Here is a 19,974-nt window from a genome sequence, read left to right as displayed (position 1 = left end):
TGTGCAGCATGGGAGCAAAAGGGAGCAGAGGGAAGTGAGATTTCACAGCAACAGGGTGAACACTGTGAGAAACAATATGAAGTGGAAAGAGGAAGAAATGGAGCTTGAAAGGGAGCCCAAGGACACCCTCCAAAAGAGGCTGGGCATGGGCAGGTCCTCCCCTTCACACCCTTGTTCCACACACCTGGGAGTCTATAAGCCCAGAGAGCTCTGACACTGAACAACACCTAAAAATATCCTGCAGGGAAAAAACCTGAGTCCCTGACCCAAAGAGGTCACCATTAGAAGAATAAATAATCAGGAAACAATAAAACACTCTGTGTGAAAAGAATAGCATGGGGCCTGGGTGGCTGGGAAGCTCAATGGTTCAAGTTTCTGAAGGAGAGTAGGGAAGGGGTAAATGTCCTGCCCACACCCAGACATCCTGGGCTTAACCAGCTCTGCAATGAACAAATCCTGGGCTTGACCACCTTCAGCAAGAGGTGGAACATTTCTCTTTCCAAGAAAGAATAGGTGTTATTCATTCTCCAGAGGGACACATGAAGAAGTGGGCACCCTCCCAGTGTCCCTGTGACTTCTGGAGGCACAGTGGGATGAGGGATGCTCTAATCCCACACATTTCCAAATGCCAGCACTCCCATGCTGAGGGTGATGACCCTCATCATGCTCTCTGCATCCCTGTCTCCCTCACAGGTTCACAGCTGTCACAGCTTATCTGCAATGGCCACAATGAGGTGACAGCCAAGGAACAGCTTCTGTTCCCAACTGCGACTCAATCCCAACAGCTACAGCAGGGAAATGTCTTCCGTGGACTATTTCAACATCCCAGGACAAATTTCACAACCTAAAGGGAACACCTACTTATCTTGGTGGCAAGAGCACATCCCATTCCCTCACAGGTTTTAAAATAAATATATCAATACCAGGGGGAAACAATTCTTGTGGCTGCTTTCAAGTAAGTGACATCCTTTGGCGCTCCAGACCCCCTGAGACCACAAAACCCTGTCTGAGGGAAGGGCACTGCAGGAGCAAAGGAGGGAAGGGAACATCCAGAACCACATCCCCTGCACTTGGAGAAGAGAGCCTCAGCTCTCTCTACAGCTGGACACCACAGAGCTGGGCTGGCAGAGCTCTGCCAAGTGATTCTGATGGACCCTGGCTGGGGAGAGCAGAGCCAGGGGCCATCAGTGGAGAAGCTGTGGGACTTACTGGCAGCCAGGACCAGCTCTTTGTGGAGCTTGTACGTCATGACGGGTTCAGACAGGTTCCTGCAACAACCAGAAAGAAAACTCAGCTCTGCAGGGCAAGTGTGACCCACTTGTGACATGCTGGACCAATGGGCAAACTGGCTCAACCCTCAGTGCCACCTCTGCAGTCTTCTCTCTGCAGTTTCCCTCTGCAGTCAATAGCAGCGAAAGAGCCCTCCTCATGGGACTGAGGGATTCTGCAACACCCATATTTATCATTCTTCTTCCCAAAGCCTTTGTCACTTGGTCCTTTTCAACAGCCAGATGTGAATATCTGGCAGCTCATGTCACCTTTCATCTGGATCAGCCCCAGTCCCGTTTGCCTCTTTGGGGCAGGTGTGACCTGCAGTGCTACCTGAGATAGAACTTCAGTGAGCTGGTAACGGTCTTGATGTCCCAGTCCCCACTCTGGAGATCCACATCCCCAGGGCATTTTGGATCTGGAAGAAGAATGAAAAGGTTTTAGAATAAAGTTTATTCAGAGGTTGCTAATAAACAGTCAGATTGGGGTGGGGGATTCCCCTTGAGATAAACAAAGCCACAGCAGCACACACTGAGAGCTCCTAATTCCCATGGCTGGGAAAAGCAGAAAAACAGCACCAGTGTCAGGGTTTTGGAGAGGCTGGGGAGAGGTGCTAATGAGGGACAAAGAGGGAAGCACAAGGTAAAATTTAGGCAGTGCTGACAAGTAATTGAGAACATATTCTCTATAGCTTATTTTTTCACAAGGCTGGCAGAAACAACGGATTTCAACAGGTCCAAGACAAACTTTCTGACATCCAAAGTAATCTGGATGTCAGCTCAAATCTCTTATTTGCAGCTACTCCCCTGAAGGCTGTTATGAAAGCATTCCCTCTTGCTTCACAGAGAGGAGGAAGCTCAGGGGAGGCTCAGCAGTATGGAAATACAATTTGCCCCAATAAACCACATCATATCCCTGGCACCACAAAGTGAAGGTTGTAGTTGTAGGACGGGGGGAAACTGGACTACAGAAATAAACAGCAGGATTTATTTTTGAAAATAAATAGGACTAGAGACTAAAAAAATAATTAAATTATCTCCTTTGAGTGGTTATAGATGAAATCCTGCTGCAGCAGTTATTTCTGTGGTGTTGGACTTTCCATTATGCTTTCATATGCAGTGGGGTGGCAAGTGGTTACCCAGACCCATGCAGATAAACAAAACAAAAAGCCACTCACTGGTGGGATTCAGAGGAGAAAACCACAGAGCTGCTCACAGGGAGGGTGAGAATCAAGCAGCAATGGAACCTGAGGATTAGCAATGAATCACAGGCCAGCAGAGCTGGGCAGATGCCCGAAGTCATGGCTCTGTGAGAACTGGGCATAGCCAGACACTGGTACAAACCATGGTTTTAATAAACAACATCCAGAGTAGAAGCAATAGGAAACAGCCAAAGCCTCTGAATGCTGCATTAATATCACATTCTGAGCTGGCATGAGCCCTAGGCATGCAGGCAAAGAGGTGAACGCAATCTCTGCCCTGGGCTCCGGCCCCAGGCAGGGCTGGGGAGAAAGGCTTGGCCTTGGTAGGTGGGGATCAACCCCAGAGGCTCCCTGAGAGGTGAGTAGGTGAGCAGGAGGTGAGGCTACAATGGCCTCAGCCAGAAGGGCCTGTCCTGGCACAAGGCAGTGCTGCTGAACCCCTCAACCTGCCAAGACTGTAAACACTTCCCCAGTTGCCAAGGAAGATCCAGCCACAGGAAGGCTCACAGCAGGGATGCATCCATTGACTTCTTAACATGTACATTGGCTCCTTATGGTACACACTGCACACAGCGAGTGCCCCCATCCTTCCAGAGAAAAACCTTACACTAGGGTGGAGGGCTCCCTGCAAAGTCCACCTTCCCACTCCAGCTCATCGTGTTATCCCAGGAAAGAAGGGGAAGATGAGCCTCAGAGGGGTCACAGGGACCAAAACCCATGCTGGACACTTCTCACTGTGGAACCAAATCTTCTCTATTCCTTACAAACAATTCAAGAACAGAATTGCACAGAATAATCAATTCTTACCAAAAAAGGCATTCAGTAACTTCTGCACCTGGATATTGCTGCCAACAGTCCGGTACACGCCCTCCGTAGTGATTCCTAAGAGGACAAAGCCAAGAGCGTCAGCCGAGGTTTCCTGCTGGTGGTCCACAAGCCCCATCTAGTGGAGCTCTTCTCCTGCTGCTGGGCTCTGTCCCACACCCCGGGTTCTGACCCATATCTGGGCTCTGACCCATATCCCGGGTTCTGACCCATATCTGGGCTCTGTCCCACACCCCGGGTTCTGACCCATATCTGGGTTCTGACCCATATCTGGGTTCTGACCCATATCCCGGGTTCTGACCCATATCTGGACTCTGACCCATATCCCGGGTTCTGACCCATATCTGGGTTCTGTCCCATATCCCGGGTTCTGTCCCATATCTCAAACCCTGTCCCACTCTCCAGGCTCTTCAGGTAGGGGCTCCACTCACCCCAGCATTTGAGGCCACCAGCACCACTGTGGTCACCATGTCACGGCCAGGTGAGCACAGCCAGGGTGTGGGACACACCAACCCTCACACCCCATTTCTGTGGGGTGCTGCTTGTTCACACCTTTGCTCAAATCCCCACAGAAGACAAAGGCATTGAAGTAGAATCTGAAAACACTGGCCAGTGCTGGGACAGGCAGACTCACTCCTAGCTCTGCCAGCAAGGTCTTTGTGCCCTTGCTGCTCCCTACTCCAGTGGGCCTTGGCTGCCACAGCCCCAGCAGCCCCAACCCCACACCTGGAGATGAATCCAGACCCCTGTCCCACACTGGTGATGTTCACTGGTGCAGGCTGGATGATATGTGACAGCCCAGAGGATGAGCTGCCACCCTTCCACCTGCTTTTGCTGCTTCACAGACTGGGGCTGAAGCAGCCTGTAGCCACCTCTGCTGCCAGAGCTGTTCTCCTGCTCAACACTGGTGTGCTCAGGGCCAAAACTGAGAAAACCCTGAGTGAAAACAGCATAAAGGTGGAAGTTCAACCCCAGTCACCTTGGCACAACATTCTGAACCAGGTGGGATTTCTGCTCCCGAAGAACACGCATTTAACTGAGGAGCACACATTTGAATCTCAGCTAAAAGCTGAAGTCCAGTGTCAGTGGCTAACCCAGTACTGCAGGCAGCACAGTGAAGCTCCAGGCCATGGGCAGCACGGCCAGGCTGGCTGAGCTCCTCACCTTTGGTCTCCACTGCATTGATGCACTTCCGAACAAACTTGAAGCCCACCTCGTTCAGCTCCACTGTTTTGGAAAGGAAGCTGTGTTAGCTGCCTGAGCACTCCTGGAGACCCCTGGGACCCCCCAGCCCCACCTCCAACCCCAGCCCCAGCCTTTCTTGGCACCCAGAGCCACAGTGCCCCAGCACAGAGTGTTCACACCTGCACCCACATCCCCTGCCCCCTCAGGAAACACCGCTGCTCTGGACATCCTGACAAGGAGTTATTAGTTCCACATGTGCTCCCAGTTTTCCTCAAATTTATTTTGAGTTGAAGCACTGCTCCCTACCACGTCCCTGTCTTTAATAATAAGGTGTTTAATAATAATAATAATAGTGTAAATGATCTGGCTTGTGTCTGATAAAGACTTAAATAATAATTTCCAGAGCAAAATCTATAGTTAAAGCTATTCCTCATCATGGGACTGTATAATTTCTGCTTATCTACATCACTAGGATTAAAAACCAAAACCAAACCAGCTTGATGTGCTGAGGAAAGCTGAGCACAGGGCTTGCTCCACTGAGCTGAGGAATCCTATGGGATCCCTGCATTTTCAGCAGGTTGTTTATACTGATTCTGTCTGCTCTCAGCAACAGCAACATCAAGCTCAGACATCACTTAGCCCTGCCCCAGGAATAAGCACAGACCCACCTGGTGCTTGATACTGAGGGCTATGATACCACTGGAATTCTTACCAGCTTTAATCTATGACAAATAGAGAATGTTTGTTCAATGAAACCCTAATTCACATTCCTCCCAGCGTGTGATGTGAACACGGCCACAGAGCAGGTTTGTGCTCATGCTTCTGGGAATGCTCCCCCCGTGCTCCTTAGAGCCAGCTAGTTATGGTGCTGATGAAGTGAGCTCTGGGACAGAATGCAGGTTCCACCCAGCTAACAGAGCCCCAGAGGGGTTCCAGGGCTCTGCAGTGTGTCTCAGTGTTCCAGGGCTCTGCAGGGTGCACCCCACTGCTGAGCCAGGGCACACGGGACATGGTGGTGGGTGGGTGGGAGATCCAGGGAACTCAATGCCACCTTTATTGCCCTGTTACAACCTTTGTTAAGGGACACGTCCTCAGAATCTTTGGGTTTGGAGGTGCAAACTGAACCTCACATCCCACTACTCCTGGCTAAATAAAAACTGCTCACTGCAGTTCTGTGCAACTCGTTCTTATCTGGCTCAGTGCCAGCCACTGTGGTGTAAGAACAGAAGTGACACTGCTGTCACAGAGCGGGGACAGTGCTACTCAGCAGGAATTGAGGATGAGTGTATCTGCAAGGAAAATCCTGCCTGGCCTCGAGGCTGTGAGAGCCCAAAGAACAGCAACAGAAGTGACTCACTTTCTTCCTGCTTCGTGATGGGACTGTGATAGATCTGAAAAAAAGGCAGGAATGGGGGAGGGAGAAGCAAAAATATCATCAGCATGATTTGGTATTTATTTCTAAAAGAAAATGCAGCATCCCATAAATCACCCTCAGATTATCCAGAGGCAATCACAGCTAAAAAGACAATGTCCCATAGAAATCTCATTTATAATTAGGCAAGAACCCATTATCTGCACAATCAAGGAGTTTCAGCTGCCTCCCTGTATTTCAGTGGGGCGCCTATTGCTAGGGAAATTCTCTGTTCTGTAGGCAAACCACAGGGCTCTGAGCTTTGCTCACACTCAAGGAAGGGAACACCAGCAGGCACAGAAAGGAGGGAGAACACAGGTGCAGGGTGGGCAGTGACACTTTTCAGAAGGTGGCTAAGAGCAGGGACAGACCAAACATCATCTCCAGCTGGCAGCGAGGAGCAGGAGCGAAGCAGCCCCGGAAAGGCTGGGGTCTGGCACAGCAGGGAACATCCCGAGATTTAGGGGGGAAAACCCAAAATCCACAGCAGGAGCTGAGGGAACAGCAGGGAGCCCATGGTGATCGTGCAGCACTGATCCCGAGCAGCAGCCGCCGGCAGAGGACACTGCTGGGCAGCACATTCCAGCTGGGAACAGCTCCAGCAACACTCACCGGCTCCTTCCCGTCCATGGCCTCCATCCACAGCCTTCGGTTGGCTTCTGAGAGTGCCTGCAGCGTGATGGTCCCGGACCTGTGCGGAATTCCCCCAGGGACAGGCAGGGAAAGGAAGAAAAGTTGTTTTTAATAGACAGCAAAGAGGGATTTCCTGCAGGCCCATGGGGTTTGGAGCCACCAGACACGAAGCCTCTCACCTTTCATTAGTTTCAATGTCAAAACAAAACCTTTTGTCTATGGAGTCAGTCTTTCTCCTTACACACGATTTCAGGGTCAGGTCCAAGGTGCCCTAGGAGAGAACATGAAAGCCAAGGTGAGAGGACAGAAACATGGGAGATTTTGCAGCCCAGCACAGCACTGCCCATGCTGCCAGCCCTGGCATTCGATGGCATCGGTACCAGGAGCACAGGTGGTCCTCCCACCTTCATCCCAAGAGACACAAGAGGCTCTGAGTTCCAGGCTTGTTCTCAGCCAGAGAATGTTCTGGACTCAACAGCACTACCCCAACTGCAGCACTCTGCCCCTACAGTGCTGGAACACTGCTCCAACCAAGCCAGAGAGGCACTCTGTCCTGTCTCTGAGGCCAGGACCACGCTCACCCGTGCTCAGACATAGCTGGGTTCTGATTTTTACCAGGGCTGGTCATCAGCACCAATTACCCACACCACCAATGAACCAAATGGCTTTACACAAACACTGTGTGGCAGAGGGATGTACGTTTCCTCACCCCAGATAGGGCAGACATGCTCTGGAGAGGTTCAGCTCTGGCCTCTGGGTGTTTGTGTCCCTGCGCTCCGCAGCAGAGTTAATTCATAATTTGATTGTGGGTTTGTGGCCAGCTGTGACCTGATGGTGCAGGCTACCAGGCTGCCAGTGTTTGGGAAAGGCATTAAGTTTTCCAAACCCCTACCTGCAGTAATAGACCTTACTAGAGATGCTCGTGGCATAAATGACAACAAATCTCTCCATACAATAGTTTGGATATTTCTTTGCCCAGCTCTCTGCCAAGGGGTTGCAAAACATCTATTTTATTTTCCTGCTGCAGTGTGCAGAGCCCTGCCAAAAGCAGACCATGAGCTCACACGCTGGAGCACACCCGCCTGGCTGGGAAGGCCCTGGGGACCCGCTCCATGGCAGAGGAGAGTGGGGGACTCGGCTGGAGGCACTGGCTGTGCTCCATCCTCCCACCCCTCCCCTGTCACGCGGAGGGACTGAGGGAACTCCCAGACTTTGGTAAACCAAAGCATTTTGTGAAAGAAGTAATTACGTAAATTGCTGCCTTAGTGCAGTTTGGAGCTGTGCTGTTGCCCTCTCCTCTCCTCACAATGTCCCAAATCTAGTGCTGGGAGCAGAAATCAAACCACAAACGAGTGCTGTGAGCACCCAGTGCTGTGAGGAAATGCTGCATTTGGAAGCAATAACTCCTGTAATAACTTGAGTCATTCAGGCACTTCAGTGGCTGCCACAGTTCTGGTGGCTTCCAGCCCCTGTGCATGGGAAGGCTCAACATCAGCTGGTCCAGAGAAGCACAAGTTTCACCCTAGACTGAACTCATGGGCCAGCACTGTCTGCTCTCTCTCATGTCACACGACCCATGTCTGCTGCCAAACCCTGCAGGGCCTGGGCTCCCAGGGACACAGTGGAGTGAGACCTCTCCTCACAGGTGTGCTTCTTCCAGGTGACACCAAACTGCCCTGTGCAGGCAGGGAGGGGACAGAGCCCACCCCCCGTGGCACCTGCAGGGTCAGCTGTCACGGGAAGGGAGCCCATACATGGGTGGGAGGTGAGCCCAGTCGTTGGGCCAATGTTTGCAGACATCCAACTCACCTGCTTAGCTCCAGGCTTCTGGTCTGTGGGTGTCATCCGCAAGGTTTTTGCCTCTTTTTCATACTGGCAGTAATACTTCACCCAGGAGATGCCCAGTGCCCCTGCAGAACACAGGAGAGGCTGGACTCAGGGACGGGGCTGTAGCTGGGTGCAGCCAGCAAGGCATGGTCAGTGCTGCCCACATGTCCTCCCTTCTCTGGGGATGGACACTGACAGCCCTGGGGGACATCAGCCTTGTAGGTAATGGCAAGAGTCAGGAGGAGAAGAGGAGGAGGAAGAGAGAAAGGGGAGGAGATGAAGAGAGAGTCAGGAGGAGAGGAGGAGGAGAGAGGGAGAGGACAGGAGCACAGGGCAGCAGCTGCCTCCAACTCACAGCTGGTGAAAGGGCATTTGTGGGACTCTGACCACAAGCCAGGCTGGTTTGGCCAAGCCCAGCCAAGACCTACACTGGCAGGATCCTACATGTCCTGAATGTTCACAAACTCCACTATTTTTTCCTGTGAGTGAAAACTCAATAATTTGAGATATTCAGCAGCTTTAAAATACTCCAAAGTTCCTATTTCTGGATTCATTGTAACTTTTCTCAGTTTTCTTACCTGAACCCCTTTACAGGAAATAATTCAACTGGTATCTTGTCTCTAATTTGTTTTTAAGTTGCAGTTGTCAGGAAGAACAACTTTTCATACTTGATTTATAGGGAAGCATAAATAGAGGCAGAAAATAGCCACTGGCCTGCAGGAACATGCCACATTTAGGGTCTAAAATTATTGAGTGTTCTTTCTTTTAAAAGCAATATAAACAGACTCAGAGGTCACAGTTTTGCACAGACTTATGTCCTCTGAGCATTCCTGCTGCACAGCCCTGGGGAGCTGCAGCCAGGTTTTGGAAAAGGCTGTATTTGGTTCTGCTCAGAATTACAAATTTTGCTCTCAGCAGCCTAACTCAGCACTGGTTCTACCTTGGCTGTGCTCAGCTGCTCGCAGAGGCAGCCAGAGGGAGGCTGGGCAAGACACCAGATTCATCCTGGTAAAACACAGCCAAGGCAGAGCCTGCCAGAGCTCCAGGCTCTGGAGTCGTAAATCCCATCTCATCGGAGCGAGGGCAATTAGCCCTGTGCTGTCACAGATCTGCCACTTGGGCAGAGCTCTGTGCCACTGCTGACAACGCTGCCAGCTGAGGCTGCTGCTGCTTTCCCAGGCACTGCCACCCCGGGCACCTCGAGCACTGGCAGAAGGTGACACCCTGGGCATGCTGTGCCCTGGCAGCGGTGACACTGAGTGCAGCAGGGCTGGCCTGGGCACAGCACAGAGTACAGCCCACAGCTGGGTTATGCCAGGGCAGCCCTGAGCCCTAGTGCATCCAGCTGCATCCCAAAGCCATTACATTTCTCCTGAGTGTACAGGTAGCCCTCGATGGTTGGCTGCCCAGGCAGCTTGCAGGTCAGGGGCGCTTCCTTCATCCTCTTCTTCAGATCTTCCAGCTCCTCCCGTGTGCTGGAAAAGTGATTCCTCGTCTGGTATCAGAAAACAAAAAGAAGCATATTTGAACATGAGCAAAAAGTGAGCTGCAGGTTATTTATTCCTAGACAAAATTGGAAAAGTGATACCTCGTCTGGTAACAGAAAACAAAAAGAAGCATATTTGAACATGAGCAAAAAGTGAGCAGCAGGTTATTTATTCCTAGATAAATCTGAGGCGCTGTAGCAGAAGGAAATCGCTCCCAAGCTACAAAACATGGAAACCACTCTACAAATCCACATGGAAACTGGCTATAAGAACCACTGAGCTCTAAGGGATGATTGAAGACACACATCCTGTGCAGAGATGGTGCTGGGGTGCCACAGCTGGGAGGCTACTTGTTCCCTTAATTAAGGAACTTCAGCACATTTCAAGGCTGGCTGGAGCAGAGGCAGCACCTGAGCTCCCGTTCACACTGTTGCTTGGGTAACAGGTGCTTGGGTAACACCTCCCAAAGGTGTCAATTCCCAAAGGATCATGCTACAGTGCTTAGCATGAAAAAAATCACATCAACGGGGGTACAAAATCTAAGCATTTTGATGGAATACTACTTGGACCGATTAATGAGCCAGCAGCAAAACCATCTTGGCTCGGATTTATGGCTGCTGTTCCACAGAAATGGAGGGCAGTCAGGAAAGACTGAGGATAAAGGAAACAGGACTCAGATATTCTACCCCATGTGCACACTTGGCCAACAGAGGAGCTTACTAAAGCACGTAGCAAGCCTGCAGGAAGCCAGTACCATTAAGATCAAGGTTAGAGACCTTCTTAGAGTACAATTTAAATCTTGTGAAACTGAAATAAAATCTCAGGCTTGTTTATGCACCAGGTTAAATTATGCAACTGTAATAGCCCCTTCCAGAGAAAACAATTTCATAGACCTGTAAAATGTCCCATGCAGGAGAGGGGAAAACCCATGTGAACTGAGAAGGAAATAACTGTATCTGCAACAGTGCAAACATGGCCAGACTGCTTGGGTGGAAAGACTTTGCCATCAGAGGTGTGTAAATACAAATGAGAACAGAAATCACGCAGAAAAGTCCTTCAGCTGGGCAGGGACTCACGTTCTGCAAGCTGAGCTGGAGCTGCTGCTTGTATGGGAGGAAATCCTGTGTCAGCTCCACTGTCAGGTTGTTGTAAGTGAAGAGGCTGTGGAGAAATGCCAGCACCTGCAATGGAGGGAAGGGACACACTGAACTTCTGTGTTTAGAATGGAAGGAAAGATGGACAGAGTATGGGGTTTCAGAAATTACATATGCAATTATTTTTTCCTCACAGCTTTGGCATGCCAGCCTTGGTATGGCTTATCCACCACAGTGTCCCCCACAGAGACAATCCACAAGATCCACAGGATCCCACACTCCACTGCAGCTGGCACTGGGGCACAGCCACCACCCAGGGCAGGGTCTCTGCACTCAGCCACAGTCTGGGACCCTGCAGGCCAGGCTGGGACAGGTGAGCAGGGCAGGTAACACCTCTATCCACTCACCAAACCCAGCGGGGGCAAGATAAGCCATAACAACACCTGTAGCTCTGTACAGAGTCCAACCTGTTCCTCGGGACCCAAGACAGGGCTTGGGGCTTCACAGTGCTCCTCCCCACACAGGACCTAATCCAACTTGGCAAATCATCCCCTCCTGCCACTGCCAGCACATCTGAGCATCAGCCTATGAGACTGAGAGAAAAGGAAGCTCCTACCGGCTCCACAATACTGAATTTCTTGCTTTCCTGTACTTCCTGGATCTGGTACACATACTCGAGGGAGGACTCAAAGAAATTGTGTCTCTCTTTGTCCACCTGAAGGTCAGCCTAGAAGAAAGAGGGAAAAGTGGAAAAAGAAAATACATCACATGTAGTTTGAAAATATTTGACTCACTTTTGTCTGTCAGCCCACACATAGTTCTGTCCTCACTGAAAACCTGCCTGGTGTCCAGCCCAGCTGTGAGCTGGAACATTGGATATTCTTTTACGTCTCCCCATTTCTGGATCCACTTCATTCAAGGATCCAAAACCTCTTCTCACTCTGTAAGGAACAGGCTTTCCCAAAGCTCATTTATTACTTTAACATGTATTAAGTATGTATTAAGTATGCTGTATTAGTGCCACTGGTCACTGCCCTTCACCATCAAGGTGACAACAAGCAATGACAATGTCTGAAGCCACTACCAGCATCCAACAGACACAGGAGAACTATGAGCTTGATCTCCCTGGTCTCACAGAGAATCCAGGCTTTGGGTAGGTTTAACTGATTATCAGTTTCAACTGGTTACCAGTTTCAACTGGTTACTGGAAGGGATGATTCCTCTCCCCCTTTTTAAGACCTAGAACAGATGGTGCTGCTGCTTCTGGACCTAACTGAGAAAAATTCTATACACACCTCCTGTAACTGAGATTCCTTCTTTTTGGAAGACAAATGCAAGTGGCGATCCAGCATGGAGTAAAACTTCTCACCATCCTTCTCAAACTTTTTCTTTCTTTCCTGTAGATGCAAGAGGTTGAAGCAGAACCAATTATTGGCAATTTCCAGGTAAGAACATGCATCAACAACAAGATTCTTTGTGCAATTCAGTATTCCCATGGACAAATTTTGGTCAATCCAGAGAACAGAAGGCCACTTCTCACTTGCTCTGCTTTCACAGCCCCTTGCCTACCTTGGATGAATTACACCTCAAGACCCAGTCCAGCAATACTCTGTGGCACAAGAAGTATTCTTTCACACCGACATCATGGCAAAAGCCCCACCCATGAGGTGCTGTTCCCTCTCTCAATCTCTTCAATATCCAGTAAACTGAAGACGTGCTCATACATCAAAAACCTGTTCACCATCTCCTGCATTGCTGGTCACACAGCCCAGAAACAACTGGGCAAACACTGCAAAGTCACAGACGCGTCAAAGTCAAGAAAAGCTTTGTTAGATTTTGGCAACTTTCTGTTCTAAAGAGTTTATAATTTCTTTCTGAAGAGTATCAGAAGGAAAGCAGAAGCCTGGCAGGTCGACAGGCAGGCAGGAAATCCTCATCTGCCCATCAGCAGTGGTGCAAAGAGAGCATGAATGAACAAGAGCAGCAAACAGAGACACTCAAGAAGGAACTCCCAAGAGCAGGCAGGGAGCAGAAGTGAGCACCAGGCTGTTGGTTCCTGCCTTGCACTGACTGTGACATTGGCAATCACAAAACAACCACAGTAAGGGGCCAGGTTGACAAATACCCACTTCAGATGGTATCTGACATATCAGGGATTCCTGGGAGGCAACTAAATTACTGAAATCAGGAAATTCCAGCCTGGCAGCAGCCTCAGCGCCAGGTCCAAGCAATTGAGAGCTGGTGTACACACAGTGCAAGTATGTATAGAATACCCAGATCTTCTGTCTGGCTCTTGAAAGGTCAAGAAAGTGGAAAACAGTTCCAGCTTCCTGGGAAATTACTGGCATCTTTCAACATCTGTCTCCTGAAGGCCCTGAAATCCTGTTCTCTTGCCCCTACTCAGAAATGCATGGATAAACAAGCATACACCAGTGCCACCACAAGCCAGAGCAGATGGACTCTGCCTGACTGCTGGGTATTAGGAACTTTCCTCATGAATTCAGCAGTGACCACAGCTTCCCCTGGCTGAAGTTTTGCTTCCCTGTTCCAGTTGCAGAGACTATTCCATCTGTCTGTCAGGATGCCCTGCAGCAGGATGCCTGGGGGCTCCCCAAACCCCTGGGCTCAGCACAGGTGGCTCCCAAGAATAGTATCAAGCCTTCCTACCAGCTGCCTTCCAGGGAAGAGGATTCTCTCCCCACAAGAGTCCTGACATGGCTGTAGTGAAAGCACAATTACCATGAGGAAGTGGCACCAACCTGACTGCCCCTGCTTATGTGTAAGTGTTGGAGCAGCCCAGCAAACCTTTTCACCTCAGCAATTGCATATCCTGCTGTGCAGACCCTGGAATTACAGGACACATGAAGGGAAGTGCATCCTCTGGAATCACCCCCTGCAATATCAGGTACTGTGACTCCATGTTAGCAGCCTCACACATCAGGACAGAGAGATCTACACCAAATCCAGAGGAAGAGAGACTCCTCCAAGGGTGAATCCTAATTTAAGCAGTGCAGCAACTGCGGGGCTGAGGCCAGGAAGGACGATCAAAACAAACCACCACCCTCGTGACTAAGGCGCTGATCAGCAAACCCAAACCCAGTGCAGTGAAAGCGTTTGTGGAGCAGCAGTTCCTGTGTCTGTAGGGTCAAACTCCTGGGCTGTCTGTGCCATTAGTGACCTTCTAACGAAGCCAGGAACTTGCCTAATTTCCATTTCCTCAATGAGGAGCCTCCAAGCCCCAAGGACACAGAAGTGCAGGGAAGCAGAGCTGTGGGGCTGCAGGCACAGAGCTCCTGTGGCCACCTCCTCACATCTCAGTGGAGATGGCTGTGCCAGCAGCAGGTCCTGAGATAGAAAAGCAGGTGCTGCCATGGAAAGCTAGCTCCAAACCCAACCAATGGCTCCACTGTCTCCACCAAGGTGGTGTGCAGAGGTGGTGGTGGCAGCACAGGGATGGTGCCATCCCTGTTCCTCAGCAGAGCTGTGGGTGAGCAGCAGGAATGGGGCTGAAGCCCACTCCAGGAGTTCTCCCCCGCCTCTCACCACCAGCAAGCAGCACTTGTAGGTGACTCAGCTGTCCCCACCCGTGGAGAAGCCACCAGGGAAGACAGCCACACTGCAGGCCAGAGCTGGGACCAGCCTCTCTCCTGCTCTCCATCTGGGGGGCTGCTCACCTGCACCAGGAGCTGTGGGAAAGCATGGGGCAAGGAAGAGCTGCCCACCAGAGCCTGGTGCTCCCATGGCCGGGCATGGCAGAGCCCACGGGCAGGGAGCAGGACAGGATGGACGGGGGATCTGCCTCTGGAAGCAGCAGCCTGGGAGCACGTGGCTCCCGGCTTGTCCTCAGGAGAGGGGACATTGCTGTGGGAGGCTGTGGTGCCCGTGCACGTGGCCACAAGAACAAGAACCCGTGGAGGAGGCCATGAGCTGTGTGTGGCTGTGGTGCCCACACAAATGACCACAGGAGGCCACAGGGAGACCACAAACCACCAGGCAGCAGCTTTGTCACCAGCTTGTGGGAAGATGGTGGGCTCTGAGGAAGAGGGGTCACCTCTGCTCAAGGAAAGACTGGTGAAGAGAAAGGAAGAGCCTGGGAGAGCAGCGGAGCTCCTTCTGCAGCAGGAGCTGGGAAGCCAGACAGTAACTCCTTTGGGGAGTGTCCCCTCCTCTGCCAGCACCCCAGGCAGGCAGGGCACACGGCTGCACAGGGGGCAGGGAGCACTGAGCTCTTTCTGGGGACTGAAGGGACTGGGAATGATGTCCAAGATGGACCCACGTGTGACAGGACCGCAGTGCAGTGTGGCATTTTGGGCCACTAAGAGGGAGCTTGCCAATCATTCCCACTCTGGCTAATCAGCATATAACTGAACGGCAGAAGGATGACCTACAAATCCTTCTGAGTTGGCTGCTGACCACAGCAAGCCAAGACAAAAAAAAAAAAAAAAAACAAAAAAACAAAAAAAAACAAAACCCAACACAAAAAAAATCACCCAGACTGAAGCACAATCTGGAAACATGAGCACGAATTAGCTCCTCATGAATATTCAGCAAAGGGCAGCATGACATTTCCATTAAGGTTTGCCAAGCCCAAGAGCCACCACCCACTTTCCACTTATTGCTGACTGGGAGCAGCCGAGCAGATCCCACCGGGTGCGGGCAGGAGGGTGCTCTGCAAACACCCCGTGCTGGAGCTCTGGCAGGCACTGCTGTGCCCAGGAATGCAGCAGCCCGTGGGACAGCACTGCCTGCTGCAGCAGGGGATGCAGCAGCAGCTCTGGCTGCTCTGTGTGTGCCGGGTCCTGCCCACTCCCCGACTGCCACCAGCACTGGGACGACACTGGAGCCCCTCGTCAGCTTTGGGTCCAGCTCATCGGGGGGAAGAGGGCAAACAGACTTGCCAAAACTCTCCCTTAACCATTAGCTGCTAACTAGGATCCTCTAAAATTCCCATTTTCGGGGAGGTGGAGTGAGTGGCAAGTGAGAAGCTCAGCTCACGGGCCACTTCTCCTCTCCATAAGGAATTAAACACACTTTTCCTGCTGGGAGCCCCCACCTCCATGCACACTTGAGGGCTCTGGGTGCAAGAGCAGTGGATGCAGGATCATCATAGCTCATTTTTATGAGGCATCAGCAGTTAATTCGAAAACAGATTTCTAAAATGTCAAGGGGTATAGAAAAAGCAGTTCTATTAAAGCACATTCAGTTCATCCTGGTGTTTTTCTCTCACCCACTGCTTTCTCTGAAAAGATCCTTAGGCCCTGCTACCCCAGAGATGAAAGCAAGTAGAAGTTATTAACCTCCCTTTCTCTTAAAATTATAATTAATGAAATTAGTAACAGAATTAACTAAGAACATTTAGGAATATGTTATCTCCTATGGAAAAAATTTTGACAAACACTGCAGCTATTCAGCATTCCTCTTGCCCTTACACTACACCCCAACAAGCCTTTCCCTCTGATTTTTTTGGTTGGCTTTGTGGTTTTTTTAAAAAAAAAAGCTGTCTCCTTCCAAGTGAAACTGGAATTAAACTTTTCTATTCAAATCCTGCTCAGCTCAGTAAGTGTGGCCAGCTTCTTCCCAAAGGGTCCCAGCCCCACAGTGTGGGGAGGGAGGGATGGGGTCTCCATATGAGGCAGCTCCTTCCCACACTCACCCCCTGCCATGATGCCAGGGCTGGGAAATGGGTCAGCTCAGGGGGTCCCAGATCCTCCCTTTATCTGTGATAACAGTGGCGAGTCACTCACCCTGACAGCAAGTCACAGGAAGGGCAGTGACCCCACAGCGAGGGGGTGGCTGGAGGGGTCCCGGTGACAGCCAGGGCTGCCCGGGTGGCAGCACACCCTCCCCAGGAGACTCCATTCCCCCCAGAGAAGGGCTGAATGCAGACTCAGATGTGCTGGTCAGACTGGCTGTGCTCCAGCCAGAGGCATCACAAAGCCCCGATTCAAGGGCTCTTCCTATTTGGCTGCAGCAGCTCGCAGAGGGAACAGAAAACATCTCACAGAAGGCGACGCTGCCAAAATACAGAAACCAAGCAGAGGGCACAAATTCCCTGTGTCATGTCCCCAGGCTGTTCCCCAGCCTGGCCTCTGCCCTGCTCAGACCAGAAAGGGTCCATGGGGCACGATGGGAGGAGCCCACACTGACAGAGCACTGCTGTGAGGAGCCCCATCTGTACCTCACACCTCCTGCTGCCGGCTGGGGATGCCCCGGAGATGCTCTGGAAGCTGGCAGGGGAAGGAAGGAAGGCTCTGTGCCCGAGGTGACACCTGAGGGTACAGCCCACCAGCAGTGTGGCACAGGCTCCTGTCAGGGAAGCATCTGAGCTGAGGACAAGGGGCTGGACTGGCTGGGGCTCACTCCCAAACTCACACCCTCTCAAGGCTTTGGGGTGGCACTGGGGACAGTGGTACCTCCCTGTGCAGCTCTGTCACTGTGGGGTGGCACTGGGGACAGTGGCACCTCCCTGTGCAGCCCTGTCACTGTGGGGTGGCACTGGGGACAGTGGTACCTCCCTGTGCAGCTCTGTCACTGTGGGGTGGCACTGAGGACAGTGGTGCCTCCCTGTGCAGCTCTGTCACTATGGGATGGCACTGGGGACAGTGGTACCTCCCTGTGCAGCCCTGTCAGCGTGGGCACACCTGGATCCTGGCACGGTGCAAGGTGCTGCCCTGTGAGCTCCTGCATGGAGCACTTGTGCTGAGCCACAGCACAGCTCTCTTCCCACCACAGTGCCCTGGCACCTCTGCAGCTCATGTTCTTCATGAGAAACAAAATCCCAAACCAAACTACAATGGCTGAGCCACCTGCAACAACCCCCTGCCCTCTGCCAGCTCTCCAGCTGCTCTGAGCTGTGTCCTGCCAGTGTCACCACCCTGGAGCGCCCTGCCCATCCACAGGGACCGAGGAAGGGCTGCAGGCTGCCAGGTGAATCCATGCCAGTGCTGGGGCTGTGTCACCAGCCCTGCTGAGACCCGTGCCTGCCCATCAGGGAAGGGAGCAGGGCACGGGCACACGGCCTGTGGGTGCAGGCAGCTCAGCTCTCGGGGCACAGCACGCTCTGGGCTCTGGGCAAAGTGGCCCTTACACACCTTAAGGGCTCTCTGGGACTAAAACAGCCTGAAGGGCTGAGAGCAGGGGCTGTGGGCAGCACCCATGCCATGCTCGTGGCTGCAGCTCCTCAGAGGGTTCCACACACCAGCCCTCAGGGCATGGCAAAGGGCAGGAGGGCCATCGAGTATCTCTTCTTAAACCCTATATTTATTAAACGTCAAAGCCTCCAGATGGGCTGGGCTGAATCCAAGCCTCAAGTGTTCTCCAAAACATCTCCATTTCAGAGCTGGGTCAGTGCCAGCCCCATTTTAAGCTGCTGCTGAGTAACATGGAACCTGGACTTCTTGATAGCAGACAAGGGAAAAATGATCTTTTGTGCTCCACATGTGCAGAATTTGCTTTTTATAGCTTGTTTCTTTAAAAGTTTGGTCCATCTGAAAGACTCATTAGACGCTTTATGTAAATATTTCATAACAAAAGCCCTATGACTATAATCAGGTTCTGCCTGCTGGCCTCTCCTGCTTTCCCTCCTTCCCTTCCTCCCTCCCACTCCACCACACACTTCTCTGCAGAAAGTGTTTTATTCTCTGAACAAAGGGGAGAGGAGATAAAGCAGCAAGGAGGATCTCCTGGTTGGAACAAGCACTCCTTGCTCAGAGCAGTGGCAGTGCTGAAATCAGGCCAGGAGAGAACCCAAAGAATTCAGGAAAAGACTTTGGAGACTCTTAAGATTGAAAAATCAGACTAAAAGTCACAGCACGAACCCTCATGCCAGCAGCTGAAAGCCAGCATTGAACAGGGAGTTTCTGAGTGCCTGAAGTCAGAATGCAGTAGAGCAACTGTCAGCTTGTTAAAAACAACAGGAGAAAAATCTGAATTCAAGCACACTATCAGAAAACAAATCTGTTTACACTGAAAACAAAGAAAGAAGCCTTACCTTGGTGAACCCTATCTGCTCCTTCCGGAAGTTTTCCAAAGGTTTGATCAGCAAATCACTCGCATTCTGCACCTACAGTGCAAAGAAAAAGCATTTGAATTGCAGGATGCTGATCAATTTTCTCTTAAACAGAGGCTGAACAGGGCTAGAAGCCAAGAACTTGCGACTTTAATGGTTTTGACTGGAAACTTCTCTGTCTGTAGGTGAATTCACTTAAACCATCTGTACCTGCTCTTCCCCATGGGTAACACACAATAAACCCCAACCACATCCCAGGAGGTTTTGGGGACATCCTGTGGGTGACAGGGAGTCCCCCCATCCCCATCTAACAAGGCTGCTCTCAAATAAAGGATGGACTTCCCCTGTCTCGAGGTTCAGCCAGAAGGTAATCTCTGACAGGAACAGCCAGGGAAAAGGAAAAGCCTGCCTGTGTCTCTTCCACTCATTCTCATGTCTGAGAGATGCTTTCCTGGGTGGTGCTCTGCACACCTTTACCATGAATCCACAGGAAAGCTCATCCCAGCTTGTATCAGCAGCTCCAGCCTGGCCCTGGGACCAACCTGCTGCCTCCTCCCATCCCCACTTCCCTGACAGGCTCTGCCCCACGCTCCAGAGAAGGGAGAGGGGAAGAGAAGGGGACAGGACACCACACAGCACAGCCCCTCAGGGAATTCAGGGCTGATGAACATGGTGAGTGTGAAACCTCCTGAGGAAGCTGCTGTAAAACAGAACTGGTCCTACAAGTAGAGGGCAAAACACCCCAACTTTGAAAATTGGACAGTGCCCGTAACTCCTAAAACAATACCTTCCACTGCCAAAGGAGCTACTATACCTGGGATGTAATTCATAATAAAGAAGTATCTCAGTGCTTTCCTGGTTTCCTGCTGTTCCCTGCCTGCCCATGGACCCTCTGGCCCAGCCTGGCAGGAGCTCCTGCTGCTGCACGAGGCAGGGGAAGGCAGAGCCAAGCAGCACATTCCTGGCACGCTGTAAGCTCTCCACTGAGCCTAACCTTCATGTTTTTCCTGGAATTAGGAGTGAAATGGAAAGCC

General features: G+C 51.4%; 1 protein-coding gene across 3 annotated transcripts in view; it reads right to left on the bottom strand.

Moving 5' to 3' along the window:
• The window catches only part of OPHN1 (oligophrenin 1), a 50,949-nt gene that overhangs the window by 11,119 nt on the left and 19,856 nt on the right, over nucleotides 1–19,974 (bottom strand). For all 3 annotated transcript variants that reach the window (XM_030272485.4, XM_030272484.4, XM_030272486.4), the window contains exons 4-16: nucleotides 18,923–18,994; nucleotides 12,228–12,329; nucleotides 11,549–11,659; nucleotides 10,915–11,019; nucleotides 9,717–9,846; nucleotides 8,334–8,434; nucleotides 6,704–6,795; nucleotides 6,504–6,582; nucleotides 5,838–5,871; nucleotides 4,460–4,522; nucleotides 3,278–3,352; nucleotides 1,603–1,687; nucleotides 1,210–1,268 (exon numbers count right to left, since the gene is read on the bottom strand). In XM_030272485.4, the coding sequence (XP_030128345.4) occupies nucleotides 1,210–1,268; nucleotides 1,603–1,687; nucleotides 3,278–3,352; nucleotides 4,460–4,522; nucleotides 5,838–5,871; nucleotides 6,504–6,582; nucleotides 6,704–6,795; nucleotides 8,334–8,434; nucleotides 9,717–9,846; nucleotides 10,915–11,019; nucleotides 11,549–11,659; nucleotides 12,228–12,329; nucleotides 18,923–18,994 (1,108 nt within the window). The remainder of the gene's footprint in view (nucleotides 1–1,209; nucleotides 1,269–1,602; nucleotides 1,688–3,277; nucleotides 3,353–4,459; nucleotides 4,523–5,837; nucleotides 5,872–6,503; nucleotides 6,583–6,703; nucleotides 6,796–8,333; nucleotides 8,435–9,716; nucleotides 9,847–10,914; nucleotides 11,020–11,548; nucleotides 11,660–12,227; nucleotides 12,330–18,922; nucleotides 18,995–19,974) is intronic.

The sequence above is a fragment of the Taeniopygia guttata genome, chromosome 4A (assembly GCF_048771995.1).
Source record: "Taeniopygia guttata chromosome 4A, bTaeGut7.mat, whole genome shotgun sequence".
NCBI lineage: Eukaryota > Metazoa > Chordata > Aves > Passeriformes > Estrildidae > Taeniopygia > Taeniopygia guttata.
This window is presented reverse-complemented; position numbering and strand designations above follow the sequence as displayed.